This window comes from Mus caroli, unplaced genomic scaffold (assembly GCF_978045245.1).
Source record: "Mus caroli unplaced genomic scaffold, Mus_caroli_1 scaffold_4, whole genome shotgun sequence".
In the NCBI taxonomy this organism is placed as follows: domain Eukaryota; kingdom Metazoa; phylum Chordata; class Mammalia; order Rodentia; family Muridae; genus Mus; species Mus caroli.
In genome coordinates, this window is record NW_028227259.1 from 24,037,455 (window position 1) to 24,060,872 (window position 23,418).

Genomic DNA, 23,418 nt, shown 5'->3' on the forward strand with positions numbered 1-23,418 from the left:
GCTCTTCCGGGAGACCCAATTCAGATTCCTGGTGCCCATTCACAGCTGTCTATAACTTCAGCTGCATGGGATCCTAAGCCTCTGGCTTCCAAGAGCACCTGCTCTTACATACATGCACACACCAGCAAACATAGAGACAGACAGACACACACCCAATAATCTTAAAAAAAAATTGCAGCTAGATAAGCCGGCAGTGGTGGGGCACACCTTTGATCCCAGCACTAGGGAGGCAGAGGCAAGTGGGGCTAGCCTGGACTACCTATCGAAAGAGTTCCAGGGCAGTATGGGCTACACAGAGAAACCCTGTTTCGAAAACAAAACAAAACAAAATAAAATTGCAATTTGTAAAAAGGAGAGAAGAGAAATAATTCAGGCCTCGCAAATGGGGTCATAGTCACCTTATGCATGTTAAAAATAGACTCCAATCTCTTCCACTGCAGGATAGATGCATAGGCTAAAACGCCAGGGCTGCCAGCACTAAGGATGGCTGACAAGAGGGCGGAGCGTGCGTGTCCCCGATTGGCCAACTGTAGAGTGACGTCACGAGGCAGCGCCTCTGGGCTCCCGGCAGCTCCTGGGTGGGGAGCGGCGCTGGCGGCGACCGGCAGCTCCGCACTGGGCACCCAGGCGCACGCTGGGGCTGGTGGGGACCGAGCGTCTCGTGGCCGAGCATGGCAGGCTCGCTGCCTCCCTGCGTGGTTGACTGCGGCACCGGGTAAGAGCCGCGCCCCACGCGCCCACTCACGCTTCGCTGGGCATCCTGGAGCCATTTCCCCGCGGGGTCAGACGGCAGGAGGAGCGCGGAGGGATGGTGCACGGAGGAGGGATGGTGTGCTGAGGGACAGAGCTCAGTCTGAGGGGTTGGGGAGTTTGAGGGATAGAGCTCAGGTGGGGTGGGGAGCTGGGGGACGGAGCTCAATCTGAGGGCTTAGAGAGTTAAGGGATGTGGCTCTGAGAAGATGGGGTGCTGAGGGCATGAGGCTGCGGGGTTACCGGGTGGGCTGCACCTTGCGGGGATGTTGCTGCTGATGCTTTCTCTGCAGGGCTTGCACCTAAGAGCTCAGAGTAGTTCCTCCCCCCCACCCCCCATGGTGCTTGTCACCTGTCCTCATCCTGTGCATTCACGCGCGTGTCACCTTTCCCTACTGATGTACCAACCACCTACTCGTGGAGATGTTTACACGTGCCATGTCAACTTGACACCCAGTCCCCCTTCCCACTCACTCTGCTCTTTTCCACTCTGAAATGGCACAGCCTAGCCCAGCTCCTGCTTTGGTTTGCATACACTTATCTATGCTCTGAAAACACACACACACACACACACACACACACACACACACACACACACACACATTTAAAAAAGACTAACATTTTGAAAAAACAGCCCTCTCCTTTTTGGGGAGGTAGATAACTCTTTTCTTTTTTGAAGATGTTAATTTTTCAGAAGAGACCTTAAGAATGGCTTATGCTGTCAGGCTTAGCTAATTTTAGGAAGGTGGCAGCCAAACCTCCAACCTGGGAGTCTGGGAGTACCTGCTGGCATTGCTGACAAAGTACTTCATAAATAGCTTGCAAATAAATTTAGCCTCTTAAAATGTTTTTCAAGGGATGGTAGTCCTTTGTCACCAAATAGTTTGTGGCATGTTCTCTTGCAATTCTTTCCTGTAGAAAAATATACTTGGTTTGGTTTCCTTGACAACCGTGTGGGAGTGTCTTCTAATTTGCTACAGTCCATCTCCTACTGATGTGTCTTTCCTTTTGTTGCTCCGGAACCAGCAGATTTGGAAACTTGTTCTATTTCTGCTAAGTTTTCTTTTGGAAATAAACGTTATAGAGAAGTTTTGTTGCCCTGTATTTGAGAAGTTGCTGACTTCCCCAGACTTGCTCAAATCAGTATGGCTCTTGTAGACCATTCCCCATGTGTTGGCTCCCCTTACGGTCTCACTCTATCTGGCACTCCCTTCAGTCTGGAAGGGTCAGCAATGAGGGCAATATGTAAACATTGTTTTTATGTTAATGTCTGCATGTGAGAATTTTGGCTTTGTGTTGCCTAAACTGCGCTGAAGCTCTGCGCAGTGGTAACAGTCGAGCAGCACTCCCTGGGTCTTCTGTGCTGTATTTCTTATTAGTAAGCTGAGATCTTATTCATTGTTCTTGCTATAAAGATCTAAAGAGTGCTCAGTCTTGACCTTTTGGGGTCAGTGGCTGATGTCACCTTCACCTTCAGTAGATCATCATGGCCCAAAGCTGTGCTTCAGGCTGTCATCTTTAGGCTGTCAAAGGCTCTGGACTCAGTGACAGGGACCTGGGGCTTCCTGTGGGTGTTTTCTGCCACTGAAGCCCCTGTGGCTATCACGAGTCCCCAGTGTTCAGTGTGTGAGCAGAAGATGACTGCATAGCCTAAGCGTTCCACCTTCCATGTATTAGTAATTCTTGTATTTCTTATTTTGTATCGAGTTTTACCTCAGAATAGAACTAAATGTAAAATGCAGCTAAAAATAACAAGGACTGAGGAACATAATAGACTTGGGAGATCTCATTTTAGACTGAGTTTTACCTTAGAATAGAACAGTGCAGCTAAAAATAGCCAGGATTGAGGAACAGAATAGACACGGGAGATCATGTGGGCACTACTGATGAGATGGGCAGATTTTTGTTTTGTTTTGTGTTGGTGGTGGTAGTGGATATAGAACCTGGGGATTTTGTGAAGTGAAGCCTCTACCACTGAATTGCACCCTGAGTTCCAGTCTTGTCTGTCAGTGTACCCTCTCTCTGCTTCCCTGTCTCGCTGTCTGTCTCTCTCTGATCCCCGCCCCCTCTTAAATAGAGTCTTCTTGTTGTTTAACCCAAGCTTGTACTGAACTTGGAGAAATCCTCCTGCCTCAGCCTCCTAAGCATTAGGATTGCAGTTGTGAGCCCGCATGCTCATCTGGCCTGTGTTTTGTAGTAAATACATTTCTTTTGTGACCTCAAATGTGATGAACCCTGAGACCAGATAAGTGAACACAAGTATGCTGGGGACAAGATAGAAACAGACAAAGGTATCTGTGAGACCCCACAATTAAGTTTCAGCTTTTTAAAGGATGAATAGGCTGCTGAGCTCCCAGAGAAAACGCCACCAGTCCAGTCTCACATCTCACCCAAATGTTTAAAGTAGTTTTACATAGTCAAACAGACTTTGAAGCAATTCTAAGTCCCTGAGAACTGGGAGGGGACAAACTCCAGGCTGCATCCCTCCAGTTTCAGCCGCTTTGCACACTGTGTCCTCTGGACTCCTTAATGTGCCGTTCCTACTTTTCTGAGCTGCTTAAAAGAAGGTTGTCGGCACCTCCCTCTTACATGTCAGTGTCTGCCTTCTGAGCGAGAGCAGGGCTTTACATGATCACAGACGAATTATTCAAATCAGAGATGTTAACATGGATACCACAGTGCTGTGCTGTCTGCCGGCTGCACTTGTGAGCAGTTTCGTTTCTTGTCTTTTTTTGGAGTCCAATCCTGTCTAGCATTGCCTCATTATATTTGGTGGTCCTGTTTTTAAGGGGATGGAGTGAGGTCCTGTTATGTAACCTATAGCATGTCCTCCCATGCCTGGTCGCTATGGTATTTATAGCTCATGTCTTCTGGAAGAGTTCCTTAGTCTTTTTTTTTTTTTTTTTTTGTCTTTCAAGATATATCCTTTTGATAGTCAGTTATATATAATGCCCCTCAATTTTGTCTGTCTGGTGTTGCTGGTAGATAGAGGTTGTGCAATTTTGTAAGGGTTGCCATAGAATGTTGCTCTTCTCTTGTGCATTCCATCAAAAAGCCTAGCACAGCATCCACCTCATTCCTTTAAAGGTGTGTTTGTTTGTTTGTTTGTTTGTGGAGACAGGGTTTTTCTGTGTTTTTCTTGTAGGTCTGAGGCCTCTCTCTCTCTCTCTCTCTCTGGGTGTCCAGACCCACTGCACACTGGGCTGGAAAGATGAAGCAGAGTCCAGATGGGGCAGGATCCTGGTTGGCTCAGAGCCAGTGGTGGGAGTTGGGAGAGAGAAGGCCTCCTTTCTTCAGGGATCCTAGTGCCATAACTCTCTTAGGCCAAGGCCTTCTCTGATGGTCTTCGATGAAACAGCTCTGAGACAATCTCAGCTTGTGCATATTTATTTGGAGTGGGCTTGTAACCATACACTTTATCCAGGAGAACCAAGGGTTATACAGTTTTGGGGAAGAGGATAAGAGTATCCAGGCAAAGGCCACAAAGGCTTAAGGTTCTGAGATGCCTCATCAACATGGGGAGGCGTTCCAGGAATCTTAGGTGCAGGGCTTCATGACAGTCCTCAGCTGTGGGATCCAGGATCCTCCAGTGAAGAGGAAGCTGGGTTAACAAAGGAAGACTACCATTTGCATCAAGCTCAGGGTGGTCTAGTAATGTCAGACTTTGACCTTAGGAGCGGGGTTTCTCTTGTGAGCGCCCGACTCGGCAGCAAGAATGATGCCACAACAGGATCCTTTCGCACACGTTTATTGGGAGAGCTTGATTGCAGAGGCGAAAAGACCCTGAGCCCAGAACTGGTGCTGCTTATATAGGCCTAGGAGAGGCGTGTCTCACACCCGGATTGGTTATGCATTCTACCTCATTTGCATGTCTCACATCTGATTGGTTATACTCTCAGTACTTCACAGAACCTCATTATCATACCTCATTTACATGTCTTTCATCCGATTGGTATACTCTAAGTACCTCACAGAACCTCATTATCATGCCTGGGCCAGGTAGTGACTTGGCAAAAAACTTTACTGCATATGTACACATTGGTTGTTTACCCAAACTTATGCATGGTGGCCAGCAGTAGCCAGCGCCACCTTGTAATAGCATATGTGGCTTCCCACAGGTTTCTCAACAGCCTTGGCTATTTGGCTGTCTTAGAACTCACTCTTTAGACCAGGCTGGCCCAGAACTCAGAGATCCTCCTGCCTCTGCCTCCCAAGTGCTCAGATTAAAGGTGTGTGACACCAAAGACCAACTTAAACATTTTTAAAATTAGTATGTATTAACTATACATAACCACCAGTTTTATGATGACATTTTCACATGTGTATAGAATGCATTTCAGGACTGAGGAGGTAGCTCAGCTATTAAAGGCTAGGCTCAGCACCAGAGAATCAAGAGTTGAGCTTCCAGAATGTGGCATGCCTCTCTGGTCCCCTTCTCACTCCCTCCTGCTAACTCCTTCGTCTTTCCAAATAGCCCCACTTCTCCGTGCATGCGTCTGTGGTGGTGGAGGGGGCAGTGAGTTCCATAAAGATTGAAGCACGGGCACCTTATTAGTGGCTACACCACTAAAGAAAGTGGCCCTCCCCACTAATTCTGTAGAAATCCTCAGAGGAGTGGGCTGCTGAACCCATCCCTTCCAGGAGAAGGCAACTGGTCCAGTTCTGTGTAGTTCTTGTGTAGGGAATCATAGGTGGTATGAGCTCAAGGGTATCACTGCTATGCCATGCCCAGAATTCAAAGACAGACTCAGCACCATTCCCTTCCCTGCTGGCTTACTCTTAATTTTTCTTTTTAAAAAAAGATTTATTTATTTATTTTTTGATGTAAGTACACTGTTGCTGTCTTCAGACACTAGAAAAGGGCATCAGATCTCATTCCAGATGGTTGTGAGCCACCATGTGGTTGCTGGGAATTGAACTCAGGTCCTCTGGAAAAGCAGTTAGTACCCTAAATCACCGAGCCAGCTCTCCAGCCCCCTATCCCCAACATTATGTCCACTTCTGTTTCTGACTTGTTCCCTGAGCTGTGGAGCGGGCAACATAGATTCCCAGTTGTGGTTGGTCATTTAGTAGTCATTTATTCTAAGAATTTGGACAGGGTCTGTCCAAGCGACTGGCGACCACTGTAACAAAAGAAACTTCTGTGGGCACCAGTGTCTGACACAGACAAGGCCTGTGATGTCTCCAGCAGGAAGGCCTTTGCTCTGGCGGATATCCAGCATGCTGTGATTGCCTGTATTGCAGAGTGAAGCTCAGGGGCCTTCCTGACCAACACATGGGGAGGTAGCTTACCCTGGCCCTCAGATTTTCATTCAGTAACTTAGGGCTCCTGGGATTAGCTTCATCTTCTCATGTGAGCTACCTTTGCTCAAACTCCTTTGAAATTATGTTTTTAATTTTAAAAAAGATTCGGTTCGGCCGGGCGTGGTGGCGCACGCCTTTAATCCCAGCACTTGGGAGGCAGAGGCAGGCGGATTTCTGAGTTCGAGGCCAGCCTGGTCTACAGAGTGAGTTCCAGGACAGCCAGGACTACACAGAGAAACCCTGTCTCGAAAAACCAAAAAAAAAAAAAAAAAAAAAAAAAGATTCGGTTCTTTTTATTATATGTGCAGGTGTTTTGTCTGCCTCTGTGTATGTGCACCATGTGTGTGCTGTGGCGATCAGAGGAGGGGGCTGGCCTCTCTGGAACCAGTTACAGATGCTTGTTAGCCTCCATGTGGCTGCTGAGAACTGAAGCCTGTTCCTCCAGCTAGTGCTCTTAACCAATGAGCTATTTCTCCATCCCCAACTTTTGTAAATTTTTTGAGACAGGATTTCATTATGTAGACCTTGCTGGTGTGGAACTCACTATATAGCCTGGCTTTCCCTGTAACTCATGAAGATCCACCTGACACTAGATCCCAGTGCTGAGATCATAAGGCAAATGCTGCCATACCCAGCTCATTTTAAAATTTATTTATCAAGTATTAGATTTTCTTAGGGCATTTTCATACATCATTAGTTCTAGTTGACCCTCTCCCTCCTCTCCTATGTTAGCCCTCTTCTCCTCCCTTATGTTAGCCCTCTCCTCCTCCCCTATGTTAGCCCTCTCCCTCCTCCCCTAGGTTAGCCCTCCCCTCCTTCCCTATGTTAGCTCTCTCCTATTCCCCTATGTTAGCCCTCCCCTCCTCCACTATGTTAGCCCTCTCCCTCCTCCCCTATGTTAGCCCTCCCCTCCTCCCCTATGTTAGCCCTTCCCTCCTCCCCTATGGTTGGCCCTCTCTCATCTCCCTTATCTCTCTACCTCTCTTTTCTTGATTAAACCTGTAAACATTCTTCTTCTGTGTGTGTATCACATGGGTTCTACTGCCCGCCTCATCAAACAATCTTTTCTCCTTTCTCATGGGTCCTATATACACTCCCACGTAATGCATATGTACAAATTAGAAGCTAGGACCTACATTGTAGAGCTCATGTGGTATTTGTCATTCTGTGCCTGGATTGCTCCACTTTATATAATATTTTTCAATCCCATACATTATAAAGCAATTTTTATTTTTCTTTATGGTTGACTAAAGTTCCATATGTATACCACCTTTCTTTGTCTATTCACTAGTTGATAGTTATCTAAGCTGTTTTTCTTAGCTTGTGAATACAGTGGCAATAAACATAAATGTGCAAGAATCCCCGTGATAAGATTCAGACTTCTTTGGGCACATAACCAGGGGTGGTATAGCTAGGTCATGGAAGTCTGTGAACCTCCACACTGATTTTATAGTGGCTGTGTAAGTTTATACTCCCACTAGTAATGAATAAGGGTTCTTTCCTCGCATCCTCGCTGACACTTGTTATCATGTTTTCTCATTAATAGCCATTCTAACTGGAGTGAGATGGACTCTCTTTTAGACCTTTAAATTTTATGTGTATGCATATATGTATGTGTAGTTTTACCTGCATATATGTATGTGTACCACATGTATGAAGTGTCTGTGGAGGCCAGAAGAGGGCTTTGGATCCCATGGAACTGGAGTTATAGATGATTGTGGGCCACCATGCGATTGCTGGGAACCAAACCTGGGTTCTCTTCGAGATGAGCAGGTGCTCTTACCTGCAGCATGATCGCTCTTGTTCTGTATGAATTTTAGTGTGGTACTGGAATGTGTTAGAGGTTGTGTTGACTTCCGAGATTGCTGTGACGTTTGTTCTTTCAGTGAGAGTAGGGGTCTTTCTCCATGTTCTGTTGTCTTCCTCAGTTTTTTTTCTCTTCATTGTTGAGGGCTAGGTGTATTCCCAGGATTTTATTATTATTAGTTTTGTGGTCATGATGAATGGAATTATTTCCCTGCTTTCATTCTCAGTAGGTTTGTCACTGGCCTATAGGAAAGCTGTTGATTTTTGTATGATAATTTTGCATTGTGCCACTTTGCTGAAAGCATTTATCAGCTCTGTGAGTTTTCTGATGGAGTCTTTAGGGTCTCAGAGACCCTTTTATTTCCTTCTCTTAGCATTCTAGCTAAGGCATCAAGCACTGTCTGCAGTAGGAGTGGAGAGAGTGGAACCCTTGTCTTGTCCCGGACCTTGGAGGAATTGATTTCATGAAGTGCCCCCTCTTAGCATGAGTTGGCTTTAAGTATGTTGGTATATGGTCTCTCCATTTTTGATATTTTTGTGTTTTTTATCATGAAGGGTATGATGGTTTGCATGTGCTGCCCAGGGAGTGGCACTTTTAGAAGATGTGGCCCTATTGGAGTAGGTGTGTCACGGTGGGTATGGGCTATAAGACCCTCATCCTAGTTGCCTAGTGAGTATTCTGCTAGCAGCCTTCAGATGCAGAACTCTCAGCTCCTCCTGCACCATGCCTGCTTGGACACTGCCATGCTCCCACCTTGATGAGAATGGACTGAACCTCTGAATGTGTAAGCCAGCCCCAATTAAATGTTGTCCTTATAAGAGTTGCCTTGGTCATGGTGTCTGTTCACAGCACTAAAACCCTAACTATAACAAAGGGATATTGTATTTTGTTCAAATCCTTTTCTGTCTTTGTTTAGGTACTTGTATAATTTCTGTCTGTAAGTCCAGTTTGTGATATACTTCTTGATTTATGTAAATTAAACCATTCATGCTGTGTCCAGAATAAAGCCAACACCGCTTGTCATTGTGAATTATTATTTTTTAAAATGTGATCTTGAATTCTGTTTGCAAGTATTTTATTGAAAAATGTTTTTATCTATGTTTATCAGGGAGATTGGTCTGTAATTTTTATGTTTGTTTGTTTGCTTTGTCTTTATCTGCTTTTGGTCTTAGAGTTCATAAAATGAATTTAGACATATTCTTTTTCTATTTTATAGAATAATTTGAGAAGGATTCATTTTAGATTTTTTTAAAGGTCTGGTAGAATTAGTGTATTTCTTTAGGCCTAGACTATTTTTGATTTTTTTTCTTTTTCTTTTGAAGACAGGGTTTCCAGGCTGTCCTGAGACTCACTTTGTAGAGCAGGCTGGCCTGGAATTCAAAGATCTGCCTCTGTATCTCAAGTGCTGGGATTAAAGGCGTGCGCCACCACAACCAGCTCCAACAGTGATATTTTTAATTACTACGCTTATCTTAGTGCTGATCATAGATCTTTTAAGATTATCTCATCTTGGTTTGACTCTGATTGTTCATCTGCACTAGAAGTTCAGCTGCTTTTTTTTTTTTTTTTTTTTTTAATTTTAGATTTTCTACTTTAGTGTAATACAAGTTTTTAAAGGTTTGTCCTTATGATTTTCCAAGTTTCACTGGTATCTGTTATTTTCGATTTCATCTCTAATTTTTATTAATTTGGATTTTTTTCTCTTTTTCCTTAGTCTGGCTAAGGATTTGTTGATCCTTTTTATATTTTAAAGAACCATTTTTAAAATCTTGTTGTATCAATTCTTTGTATAGTTTTTTTGTTTGTTATGTTTCTATTTCCATTAATTTCTGCCCTTTTTTTTTTTTAACATTTTAAAAGATAAAACAAAATCACATTTATTTATTTGGGATCTGTGCTTTCTGTGGTATGCACATGCACACCACGGCACGCACACCACAGCACTCGCACACCAAGGCATGTGCACACCACAGCACGCATATGGAGGTCAGAGGTGCACATGCACCATGGCATGCACACCACAGAACGCACCACGGCGCATACCAGGGCACATGCACACCACGGCACGCACACCACGGCATGCACACCACAGCACACATGTGAAAGTCAGAGGTGCACATGCACCATGGCACACACACCACAGAACGCACCACGGCGCATACCAGGGCACATGCACACCACGGCACGCACACCACAGCACGCACCATGGCGCACACCAGGGCACATGCACACTATTATGGCACGCACACCACGGCACGCGCACACCACAGAACGCATATGGAGGTCAGAGGAGAGTTTGTGGGATTCTGCCCTCTCCTTCTGTTGTGTGGTTCCAGGGGATCAAACTCGGGTGGCAAGACCTGCTGAGTCATCCCCGGCCCCTTCTGTTCTGACCTTAACTATTGCTTTACATCTGCTGCTTATGACCCTGACTTATTCCTGTTTTCCAAGGCTATATGGTACTCGATTAAGTTGTTTATTTGAGACCGCTCTGATTGAAGCGGAGGCCCTCATGGCTGTAGGCTTCCCGTCATGGTGGGTTTCATTGTGTTGCAGAGGTTGTTGGTATGCTGTTTTCATTTTCATTCAGCTCCAGAAATTTTAAAATTCTCTTCTTGATTGCTTCAGTAAACTGCTCATTATTAGACTTTGTCGTTTCGTCTCTGCAAATTGTGAGTTTTCTTTGGTTCCCCTTGCTGCTTGAAAGTCCTCTTTGCCCTAACCAATCACAAAGGCACCCATACCCCTAGAGGCAGAGCCAACCAATCAAGGAAAAGAAAGGAAAGTCACCCACTCCCACCCTCACAGCTTTAAATCAACTCTGTAAAGCACACACTGGGGTCTCCATTCTCAAATGGGGAGACCACGGAATGCAAGGAATTAAAGAAATGCTCTGTGCTGTCGCATACTATTTGAGTCTGTTGATCATTCTTCAGTGAATCATGGACCCTGATACTATGATGTTTATTATTTTTTGTTAGATGACCTGTCAGTTGGTGAGACTGGAATATTGAAGTCACTGTTACTGTGTTGGGGTTAGCTTCTGATTATATATCTAATAGTATTTGTTCTATGGAATTGGGTGCTCCCATGTTCAGCGAGTATTTGTTTAGAGTTGTGCTCTTGATGGATTATTCCATTAATTATTATGGAATTATATTTTTGAAAAATCTCTACTGATAGTGCTGGAGACAGGCTCAACAGTTAAATTAGTGTTCTTTTTTTTTTTCTCGTTTAAGTAGCTTTTTTTTTTTTTAATATTTTTATTACATATTTTCCTCAATTACGTTTCCAATGCTATCCCAAAAGTCCCCCATAGCGCCCCCCCACTTCCCTATCCACCCATTCCCATTCTTTTGGCCCTGGCATTCCCCTATATTGGGGCATATAAAGTTTGCAAGTCCAATGGGCCTCTCTTTCCATTGATGGCTGACTAGGCCATCTTTCGATACATATGCAGCTAGAGACAAGAGCTCCGGGGTTCTAGTTAGTACATCATGTTGTTCCAACAATAGGGTTGCAGATCCCTTTAGCTCCTTGGGTACTTACTCTAGCTTCTCCATTGGGAGCCCTGTGATACATCCAATAGCTGACTGTGAACATCCACTCCTGTGTTTGCTAGGCCCCAGCATCGTCTCACAAGAGACAGCTATATTTGGGTCCTTTCAGCAAAATCTTGCTAGTGTATGCAATGGTGTCAGCTTTTAGAAGTTGATTATGGGATGGATCCCTGGGTACGGCAGTCTCTAAATGGTCCATCCTTTCATCACCGCTACGAACTTTGTCTCTGTAACTCCTTCCCTGGGTGTTTTGTTCCCAATTCTGAGAAGGTGCACAGTGTCCACACTTTGGTCTTCATTCTTCTTGAGTTTCATGCGTTTAGCAAATTGTATCTTAAATCTTGGGTATCCTAAGTTTTGGGCTAATATCCACTTATCAGTGAATACATATTGTGTGAGTTCTTTTGTGATTGTGTTACTTCACTCAAGATGATGCCCTCCAGGTCCATCCATTTGGCTAGGAATTTCATAAATTCATTCTTTTTAATAGCTGAGTAGTACTCCATTGTGTAAATGTACCATAATTTCTGTATCCATTCCTCTGTTGAGGGACATCTGGGTTCTTTCCAGCTTCTGGCTATTATAAATAGGGCTGCTATGAACATAGTGGAACATGTGTCCTTTTTACCGGTTGGGACATCTTCTGGATATATGCCCAGGAGAGGTATTGCTGGATCCTCCGGTAGTACTATGTCCAATTTTCTGAGGAACCGCCAGACTGATTTCCAGAGTGGTTGTACAAGCTTGCAATCCCACCAACAATGGAGGAGTGTTCCTCTTTCTCCACATCCTCGCCAGCAACTGCTGTCACATGAATTTTTGATCTTAGCCATTCTGACTGGTGTGAGGTGGAATCTCAGGGTTGTTTTGATTTGCATTTCCCTGATGATTAAGGATGTTGAACATTTTTTCAGGTGTTTCTCTGCCATTCGGTATTCCTCAGGCGAGAATTCTTTGTTCAGTTCTGAGCCCCATTTTTTAATGGGGTTATTTGACTTTCTGGAGTCCACCTTCTTGAGTTCTTTATATATATTGGATATTAGTCCCTTATCTGATTTAGGATAGGTGAAGATCCTTTCCCAATCTGTTGGTGGTTTTTTTGTCTTATTGATGGTGTCTTTAGCCTTGCAGAAGCTTTGTAGTTTCATGAGGTCCCACTTGTCAATTCTCGATCTTACAGCACAAGCCATTACTGTTCTATTCAGGAATTTTTCCCCTGTGCCCATATCTTCAAGGCTTTTCCCCACTTTCTCCTCTATAAGTTTCAGTGTCTCTGGTTTTATGTGAAGTTCCTTGATCCACTTAGACTTGACCTTAGTACAAGGAGATAGGAATGGATCAATTCGCATTCTTCTACATGTTAACAACCAGTTGTGCCAGCACCATTTGTTGAAAATGCTGTCTTTCTTCCACTGGATGTTTTTAGCTCCCTTGTCGAAGATCAAGTGACCGTAGGTGTGTGGGTTCATTTCTGGGTCTTCAATTCTATTCCATTGGTCTATTTGTCTGTCACTATACCAGTACCATGCAGTTTTTATCACAATTGCTCTGTAGTAGAGCTTTAGGTCCGGCATGGTGATTCCACCAGAGGTTCTTTTATCCTTGAGAAGAGTTTTTGCTATCCTAGGTTTTTTGTTATTCCAGATGAATTTGCAGATTGCACTTTCTAATTCGTTGAAGAATTGAGTTGGAATTTTGATGGGGATTGCATTGAATCTGTAGATTGCTTTTGGCAAGATAGCCATTTTTACAATGTTGATCCTGCCAATCCATGAGCATGGGAGATCTTTCCATCTTCTGAGATCTTCTATAATTTCTTTCTTCAGAGACTTGAAGTTTTTATTATACAGATCTTTCACTTCCTTAGTTAGAGTCACGCCAAGATATTTTATATTATTTGTGACTATTGAGAAGGGTGTTGTTTCCCTAATTTCTTTCTCAGCCTGTTTATTCTTTGTGTAGAGAAAGGCCATTGATTTGTTTGAGTTAATTTTATATCCAGCTACTTCACCGAAGCTGTTTATCAGGCTTAGGAGTTCTCTGGTGGAATTTTTAGGGTCACTTAGATATACTATCATATCATCTGCAAAAAGTGATATTTTGACTTCATCTTTTCCAATTTGTATCCCTTTGATCTCCTTTTGTTGTCGAATTGCTCTGGCTAGGACTTCAAGTACAATGTTGAATAGGTATGGAGAAAGTGGACAGCCTTGTCTAGTCCCTGATTTTAGAGGGATTGCTTCAAGCTTCTCACCATTTACTTTGATGTTGGCTACTGGTTTGCTGTAGATTGCTTTTATCATGTTTAGGTATGGGCCTTGAATTCCTGATCTTTCCAAGACTTTTATCATGAATGGGTGTTGGATCTTGTCAAATGCTTTTTCCGCATCTAATGAGATGACCATGTGGTTTTTGTCTTTGAGTTTGTTTATATACTGGATTACGTTGATGGATTTCCGTATATTGAACCATCCCTGCATCCCTGGGATGAAACCTACTTGGTCAGGATGGATGATTGTTTTGATGTGTTCTTGGATTCGGTTAGCAAGAATTTTATTGAGGATTTTTGCATCAATATTCATAAGGGATATTGGTCTGAAGTTTTTTATCTTTGTTGGGTCTTTTTGTGGTTTAGGTATCAGAGTAATTGTGGCTTCATAGAATGAGTTGGGTAGAGTACCTTCTGTTTCTATTTTGTGGAATAGTTTGTAAAGAACTGGGATTAGATCTTCTTTGAAGGTCTGATAGAACTCTGCACTAAACCCATCTGGTCCTGGGCTTTTTTTGGTTGGGAGACTATAATGACTGCTTCTATTTCTTTGGGGGATATAGGGCTGTTTAGATCATTAACCTGATCTTGATTCAACTTTGGTACCTGGTATCTGTCTAGGAACTTCTCCATTTCATCCAGGTTCTCCAGTTTTGTTGAGTATAGCCTTTGGTAGAAGGATCTGATGGTGTTTTGGATGTCTTCAGGATCTGTTGTTATGTCTCCTTTTTCATTTCTGATTTTGTTAATTAGGATGCTTTCCCTGTGCCCTCTAGTGAGTCTGGCTAAGGGTTTATCTATCTTGTTGATTTTCTCAAAGAACCAGCTCCTTGATTGGTTGATTCTTTGAATAGTTTTTCTTGTTTCCACTTGGTTGATTTCACCCCTGAGTTTGATTATTTCCTGCCGTCTACTCCTCTTGGGTGAATTTGCTTCCTTTTGTTCTAGTGCTTTTAGGTGTGTTGTCAAGCTGCTAATGTGTGCTCTTTCTAGTTTCCTTTTGGAGGCACTCAGAGCTATGAGTTTTCCTCTTAGAAATGCTTTCATTGCGTCCCATAAGTTTGGGTATGTTGTGGCTTCATTTTCATTGAACTCTAAAAAGTCCTTAATTTCTTTCTTTATTCCTTCTTTGACCAAGGTATCATTGAGAAGAGTGTTGTTCAGTTTCCACGTGAAGGTTGGCTTTCTATTATTTATTTTGTTATTGAAGATCAGCCTTAGTCCATGGTGATCTGATAGGATGCATGGGACAATTTCAATGTTTTTGTATCTGTTGAGTCCTGTTTTGTGCCCAATTACGTGGTCAATTTTGGAGAAGGTACCATGAGGTGCTGAGAAGAAGGTGTATCCTTTTGTTTTAGGGTAAAATGTTCTGTAGATATCTGCCAGATCCATTTGATCCATAACTTCTGTTAGTTTCACTGTGTCCCTGTTTAGTTTCTGTTTCCATGATCTGTCCATTGGTGAAAGTGGTGTGTTGAAGTCTCCCACTATTATTGTATGAGGTGCAATGTGTGCTTTGAGATTTACTAAAGTTTCTTTAATGAATGAGGCTGCCTTTGTATTTGGAGCATAGATATTCAGGATTGATAGTTCCTCTTGGAGGATTTTACCTTTGATGAGTATGAAGTGCCCCTCCCTGTCTTTTTTGATGACTTTGGGTTGGAAGTCAATCTTATCTGATATTAGAATGGCTACTCCAGCTTGTTTCTTCAGACCATTTGCTTGGAAAATTGTTTTCCAGCCTTTCATTCTGAGGTAGTGTCTATCTTTTTCTCTGAGATGAGTTTCTTGTAAGCAGCAAAATGTTGGGTCTTGTTTGTGTAGCCAGTTTGTTAGTCTATGTCTTTTTATCGGGGAGTTGAGTCCATTGATATTAAGAGATATTAAGGAAAAGTAATTGTTGTTTCCTGTTATTTTTGTTGTTAAAGTTGGCATTCTGTTCTTGTGGCTGTCTTCTTTTAGGTTTGTTGAGGGATTACCTTCTTGTTGTTTCTAGGGCGTGGTTCCTGTCCTTGTATTGGTTTTTTTCTGTTATTATCCTTTGAAGGGCTGGATTCGTGGAGAGATAATGTGTGAATTTGGCTTTGTCGTGGAATACTTTGGTTTCTCCATCTATGTTAATTGAGAGTTTGGCTGGGTATAGTAGCTTGGGCTGGAATTTGTGTTCTTTTAGTGTCTGTATAACATCTGTCCAGGATCTTCTAGCTTTCATAGTCTCTGGTGAAAAATCTGGTGTAATTCTGATAGGCTTGCCTTTATATGTTACTTGGCCTTTTTCTCTTACTGCTTTTAGTATTCTATCTTTATTTAGTGCATTTGTTGTTCTGATTATTATGTGTCGGGAGGTATTTCTTTTCTGGTCCTGCCTATTTGGAGTTCTGTAGGCTTCTTGTATGTTCATGGGCATCTCTTTCTTTAAATTTGGGAAGTTTTCTTCTATAATTTTGTTGAAGATGTTTGCTGGTCCTTTGAGTTGAAAATCTTCATTCTCATCCACTCCTATTATCCGTAGGTTTGGTCTTCTCATTGTGTCCTGTATTTCCTGGATGTTTTGAGTTAGGATCTTTTTGCATTTTCCATTTTCCTTGATTGTTGTGCCCATGTTCTCTATGGAATCTTCTGCACCTGAGATTCTCTCTTCCATCTCTTGTATTCTGTTGCTGATGCTTGCATCTATGGTTCCAGATTTCTTTCCTAGGGTTTCTATCTCCAGTGTTGCCTCATTTTGGGTTTTCTTTATTGTGTCTACTTCCCTTTTTAGGTCTAGTATGGTTTTGTTCATTTCCATCATCTGATTGGATGTGTTTTCCTGTTTCTCTTTAAGGACTTCTACCAGTTTGGTTGTGTTTTCCTGTTTTTCTTTAAGGACTTGTAACTCTTTAGCCATGTTCTCCTGTAGTTCTTTAAAGTCCTTCTTGATGTCCTCTACCATCATCATGAGATATGCTTTTAAATCCAGGTCTAGTTTTTCAGGTGTGTTGGGGTGCCCTGGACTGGGCGAAGTGGGAGTGCTGGGTCCTGATGATGGTGAGTGGTCTTGGTTTCTGTTAGTAAGATTCTTACCTTTACCTCTCGCCATCTGGTAATCTCTGGAGTTGTTATAGTTGTCTCTGTTCAGAGGTTGTTCTTCTGGGGATTCTGAGTATCCTGTGTCAGCAGACCTGTACAGACTAAGTTCGGCGGAGTCCCGGAGCCAAGATGGCGCTCCCTGCAGGGCAGGTCACTGTCCTCCGGCTGGGAGGGTGTCGGAAGTCTGCGGCCCCAAAAGGGTGCTGCCTCAGCGGTTCTGTGGCTCCCGCCTGTCCCAGAAGCTGTCTGCCTCTGTGGTCCTCACTCTGACCTGTAGAGACTAAGCTCGGCGGAGTCCCGGAGCCAAGATGGCGTTCCCTGCAGGGCAGGTCACTGTCCTCCGACTGGGAGGGTGCCGGATATCTGCGGCCCCAAAAGGGTGCTGCCTCAGCGGCTCTGTGGCTCCCGCCTGTCCCAGGAGCTGTCTGCCTCTGTGGTCCTCACTCTAACCTGTAGACTAAGTTCGGCGGAGTCCCGGAGCCAAGATGGCACTCTCTGCAGGGCAGGTCTCTGTCCTCCGGCTGGGAGGGTGCAGGAAGTCTGCGGCCCCAAAAGGGTGCTGCCTCAGCGGCTCTGTGGCTCCTGCCTGTCCCAGGAGCCGTCTGCCCCCGTGGTCCCCACTCTGACCTGTAGAGACTAAGCTCGGCGGAGTCCCGGAGCCAAGATGGCGCTCCCTGCAGGGCAGGTCACTGTCCTCCGACTGGGAGGGTGCCGGATGTCTGCGGCCCCAAAAGGGTGCTGCCTCAGCGGCTCTGTGGCTCCCGCCTGTCCCAGAAGCCGTCTGCCCCCGTGGTCCCCACTCTGACCTGTAGAGACTAAGCTCGGCGGAGTCCCGGAGCCAAGATGGCGTTCCCTGCAGGGCAGGTCACTGTCCTCCGACTGGGAGGGTGCCGGATGTCTGCCGCCCCAAAAGGGTGCTGCCTCAGCGGCTCTGTGGCTCCCGCCTGTCCCAGAAGCTGTCTGCCTCTGTGGTCCTCACTCTAACCTGTAGACTAAGTTCGGCGGAGTCCCAGAGCCAAGATGGCACTCTCTGCAGGGCAGGTCTCTGTCCTCCGGCTGGGAGGGTGCCGGAAGTCTGCGGCCCCAAAAGGGTGCTGCCTCAGCGGCTCTGTGGCTCCTGCCTGTCCCAGAAGCCGTCTGCCCCCGTGGTCCCCACTCTGACCTGTAGAGACTAAGCTCGGCGGAGTCCCGGAGCCAAGATGGCGTTCCCTGCAGGGCAGGTCTCTGTCCTCCGACTGGGAGGGTGTCGGATGTCTGCGGCCCCAAAAGGGTGCTGCCTCAGCGGCTCTGTGGCTCCCGCCTGTCCCAGAAGCTGTCTCCTTTTTTTTTTTTTTATTACGCATTTTCCTCAATTACATTTCCAATGCTATCCCAAAAGTCCCCCATACCCTCCCCCCCCCCACTTCACTACCCACCCATTCCCATTTTTTTGGCCCTGGCGTTCCCCTGTACTGGGGCATATAAAGTTTGTGTGTCCAATGGGCCTCTCTTTCCAGTGATGACCGACTAGGCCATCTTTTGATACATATGCAGCTAGAGTCAAGAGCTCTGGGGTACTGGTTAGTTCATAATGTTGTTCCACCTATAGGGTTGCAGATCCCTTTAGCTCCTTGGGTACTTTCTTTGTTCTATAGCCGGGCGGTGACAGTGCATGACCGGAGGCAGAGGCAGAGAGGCAGAGGGGCAGAGGGGCAGAGGAGGGGCAGAGGAGGGGCAGAGGAGGGGCAGAGGAGGGGCAGAGGGGCAGAGGCAGAGGGGCAGAGGCAGAGGCAGGTGGACCTGGGAGTTTAATGCCAGCGTAGTGTACAGAGTGAGTTCCAGGATGGCCAGGGCTACATAGAGAAATTCTGCCTTGAAAAACCAAGAACAGAATATACTGTTCTTGCAGAGAACCTGAGTTTAGTTCCCAGCACTCATGACACACAATCACCTATAACTCAAGCTGCAGGGGACCTGATACCTTTTCTGGCCTTGTCAGACACTGCACTCACACTAGCACCTCCCACTCCCACACATGTGTAATTAAAAATAAAAGTAATAAAGAGGGTCAAAAGCATATACTGCTATTACAGAGGGCTGGAGTTCAATTCCCAGCAGCTACATGGTGGCTCACAACAGTCTGTAGCTAGGATATAGTCTGACACCTTGGACACCTATACACACAGACACACACAGAGACCCACATAGACATACATACACACAGAGACATACATAGAAACACACAACCACTCACAGGCACAGAAATGGACAGAGGACAGACAGACATATATAGACACAAATATACACATATACACAAACACATGATTTTAAAAAAATTTAAAAAAATCCCTACTGAGTAGTTCTTGGTTGAAGTCTATTTTGTCAGTGCTAGAATAAAAACTCATGCTTCTTTCCTGACTCCATCTGCTAGGAATACCATTCCATCCTTGCCCCCGAAGATGGTGGTGTTGATGGTGAGGTGTGTTTCTTGGAGGCAGCAAACAGATGGATCTTGTTTTAAAATCCAGTCTCCCAGTCTATGTCTTTCAATTGAGGAACTGAGACATTAGCATTCAGGGTTACTATTGAAAATTAATTGTTATCATTTTTCTGATTTTGTAGTAGTTGGTGTTTTCCTAATTCTCATTTGTTAATCTACTGTTCCAGCATATTTAATGATTTCCCTGTAGCCACTTTGATGGGTTTATCATTCTCTCTGCTCAATAATTTCTTTTGGAATACTCCATAGAGCCTGCTTAGTAGTCACAAATCCTACTAATCTGTTTTCTATTATAGAGTGCTTTTCTCCTCAGTTATGACAGTTTTGTAGTTCTGTAGTAGTTATAGATAGATTTATTGTAGTTAGTTGGGTTGGCAGCTCTAGCCTTTAAGAACTTGAAAAGCATCATTGACTTTTGACTTTTAAGGTTTCTGTTGAAAAAGCAACTGTTATTCTGATGGGCCTGTCTTGATATATGACTTGGTGTTTTTTTTTTTTTCTTGCAGCTTGTAGTATTTTATTAGAATGTATTATATATGATGTTCTTTATATTTGGTATTTTAACTCTAATAGGGAGTTTCTTTTCTGGTCCTTTCTATTTGGGCTTCTCTTTACCTAGAGTTAGGAATTTTCTGCTATAATTGTATAGAAAATATTTTGTATGCCTTTGGCATGAAGTTCTTTTTTTTTTTTTTATGTTCTTAATTCATAGAGTTAGTCTTCTTATGGTGTCCAAAAGACCTTACATGGTCCACTCACCTGTTGACAGAGAGAGAGAGAGAGAGAGAGAGAGAGAGAGAGAGAGAGAGAGAGAGAGAGAGAGAGAGAGAGAGAGAACATGTTTGCAGGTGCCTATGAAGTCAAGAAGAGGACATCATCAGAGTCCCCTGGAGCTGGAGTTATAGGTAATTGTGAGCCATGAACCCAAACCTCATCCTTTTCAATAGCAGTAAGCACTTTTAACTGCTGAGCCAATTCTCCATACCAATTTGTACATTTTTAAAAATATATTTTTGTCCTTCGAGCCTTGAGATTTGGTCCTTTCTCTGACCCATTCTGTTGTTTGGACTTTGCACTGCTCTTTTTACTTCATGTCCACATGTTTCTGTCTGGTTCCCTTCTGTATTGCATTCTATTTCATGCCCTGTATTCAGCCCTCAGCTATCTGTGTTTTCATCTGTGTACCATGTGTGCTGATGTCACATCCCCTGGAACTGAAGTTACAGATGGTTGTGAGCCACCAGGTGAGTGCCGGGAATCAAACCTGGGTCCTCTGGAAGAGCAGTCAGTGCTCTTAACCCCTGAGCCATCTCCAGTCCCTGCCTCCCTGGCTGTGCTTTCTTAATATTTATTCAGAAGTTTACTCACATCTTCAATTCTTTTCTTTTCCTTCAATAATTAAAACATAGTTTATGTGTATAAGTGTTTTACCTGCGTGAATATGGACCACTTGCGTGGTGCCTACAGGGTTAGAAGAGGGCATCTGATACCCTGGCTGTGGGCTGCCATATGGGTGCTGGGAATCAAACCTTCCAGGTTTCTGGGAGGGCAACTAACACTGCTAACTGATGGGCTTCTTCTCTTCCTCAGTGACGCAGATAGAGGCCAGATTAGATCAGATTAGACCAGATTAAAAGTAGATAATAGCAGATTTATTAGGAGACAGCTCTGGATTGGGTTCACTGATCTCATGGGTAGAGGTCAGCGAATTCACACATCCAGGCTAATAGCAAGGGGGGTTTATGGGTGTTGGGTTTGGAGTCACAGCATGTGAGCTAGAAGCTGAGATTGTGCCCGTATGTGGTCCCTGGGCGGGCACTCTTGGGTGGGTTGCCCGGAGTTTTCTCTGTGTGGGCGGGGTTGGGGGAAGGAGGGTCGATGGGGTTTCCCAGCTTGTGCAAGGGCTGAGCAGGGCTCCAGCCGAACACCAATTATTGAGTCATCTCTTGCTAGCCACCATGTCTTAGTTTCTTTGAACGCATTTGTCATCATTCTTTGGAATTCTCCGTCTGCAATGACATGTAAGTCACTCTTACCGGGTGAACATGACTTTAGGATTGGTAGAGTTTGGAGGAGACGTTGCCTTCATGTTTTCATTGAAGCTTTGTGTGTGTGTCGGCTTAAGTGTGCTTAGTAGCTCATCTTGTTTCAGTGGAAGTGTATATACAGTGTTTTGGAGGGACTAAGTTCTAGGTAGGATTGAATTGCTGTTTTTCTGTTAGACTGGTGATCAGGGCACCTGGCTCCATCCCATCTCCTCCCTATGAGGAGTGTCTGTAACAGCTGTCGATCCAGGGGGCCATCACTGTGAAAACAGAGCGGTAGTCAGCTATGGAACATTTACCCCTGCAGTGACAGTCATTGCAAGGAGGAAAGAGACACTGATTGTGCCGTGTGTACTAACTTACCAGCTGTTGTGGGGAAATGGAAAGAAAAGGAGATCAGATAAAGCAGAGAGGAGCAAATAGAAGGTAGAGCTTTAGTGAAAAGACAGTGTTGGAAGATGCTGGGGAGCCCTCTCCGTGGAGAGAGGGCCTGCCAGGAAAGCACAAAGACCACAGATCGGATTCCCAGCATCCAGAAGACGGTAGGCATGGCAGCTGCCTGTCATGGCAGCACTCAGGAGGCATAGACAAAGAAGGGATGCCTGGACAAGCTGGTTACCTAGGCTAGCTAAACTGGGCAATCTCTAGGTTCAGCAAGAGATCTCATTACATAACATGGAGATGACTGAGGAAGACATCCAGTATTTACATGTACACATTCATACAAGCATATGTATGTGTTCACCTTGGCACACAAGTATGCCCACAGCTACAAATATGTACACACACACACACACACACACACACACACACACACACACACACATACACATACACACAGAGGCACACGCATGCACACAAAAAATCAAGTAGGTGGCTACACAAACAAGACCCAACATTTTGCTGCTTACAGGAAACTCATCTCAGAGAAAAAGATAGACACTACCTCAGAATGAAAGGCTGGAAAACAATTTTCCAAGCAAATGGTATGAAGAAACAAGCTGGAGTAGCCATTCTAATATCTGATAAGATTGACTTCCAAACCAAAGTCATTAAAAAAGACAGGGAGGGACACTTCATACTCATCAAAGGTAAAATCCTCCAAGAGGAACTATCAATCCTGAATATCTATGCTCCAAATACAAAGGCAGCCACATTCATTAAAGAAACTTTAGTAAATCTCAAAGCACACATTGCACCTCATACAATAATAGTGGGAGACTTCAACACACCACTTTCACCAATGGACAGATCATGGAAACAGAAACTAAACAGGGACACAGAGAAACTAAGAGAAATTATGAATCAAATGGATCTGGCAGATATCTACAGAACATTCTATCCTAAAACAAAAGGATATACCTTCTTCTCAGCACCTCATGGTACCTTCTCCAAAATTGACCACATAATTGGTCATAAAACAGGCCTCAACAGATACAAAAATATTGAAATTGTCCCATGCATCCTATCAGATCACCATGGACTAAGGCTGATCTTCAATAACAAAATAAATAATCGAAAGCCAACCTTCACGTGGAAACTGAACAACACTTTTCTCAATGATACCTTGGTCAAGGAAGGAATAAAGAAAGAAATTAAGGACTTTTTAGAGTTCAAAGAAAATGAAGCCACAACATACCCAAACTTATGGGACGCAATGAAAGCATTTCTAAGAGGAAAACTCATAGCTCTGAGTGCCTCCAAAAGGAAACTAGAGAGAGCACACATTAGCAGCTTGACAACATACCTAAAAGCACTAGAACAAAAGGAAGCAAATTCACCCAAGAGGAGTAGACGGCAGGAAATAATCAAACTCAGGGGCGAAATCAACCAAGTGGAAACAAGAAGAACTATTCAAAGAATCAACCAATCAAGGAGCTGGTTCTTTGAGAAAATCAACAAGATAGATAAACCCTTAGCCAGACTCACTAGAGGGCACAGGGAAAGCATCCTAATTAACAAAATCAGAAATGAAAAAGGAGACATAACAACAGATCCTGAAGACATCCAAAACACCATCAGATCCTTCTACCAAAGGCTATACTCAACAAAACTGGAGAACCTGGATGAAATGGAGAAGTTCCTAGACAGATACCAGGTACCAAAGTTGAATCAAGATCAGGTTAATGATC

General features: G+C 44.1%; 1 protein-coding gene across 1 annotated transcript in view; it reads left to right on the forward strand.

The window, feature by feature from the left end:
- Positions 1–579: 579 nt before the first annotated feature.
- Positions 580–23,418, forward strand: part of Actr3b (actin related protein 3B) — a 113,300-nt gene continuing 90,461 nt past the window's right edge. Inside the window, exon 1 of the mRNA XM_085836531.1 lies at positions 580–715. Coding sequence (XP_085692657.1) covers positions 672–715 — 44 coding nt within the window. The 5' untranslated portion in view covers positions 580–671. The remainder of the gene's footprint in view (positions 716–23,418) is intronic.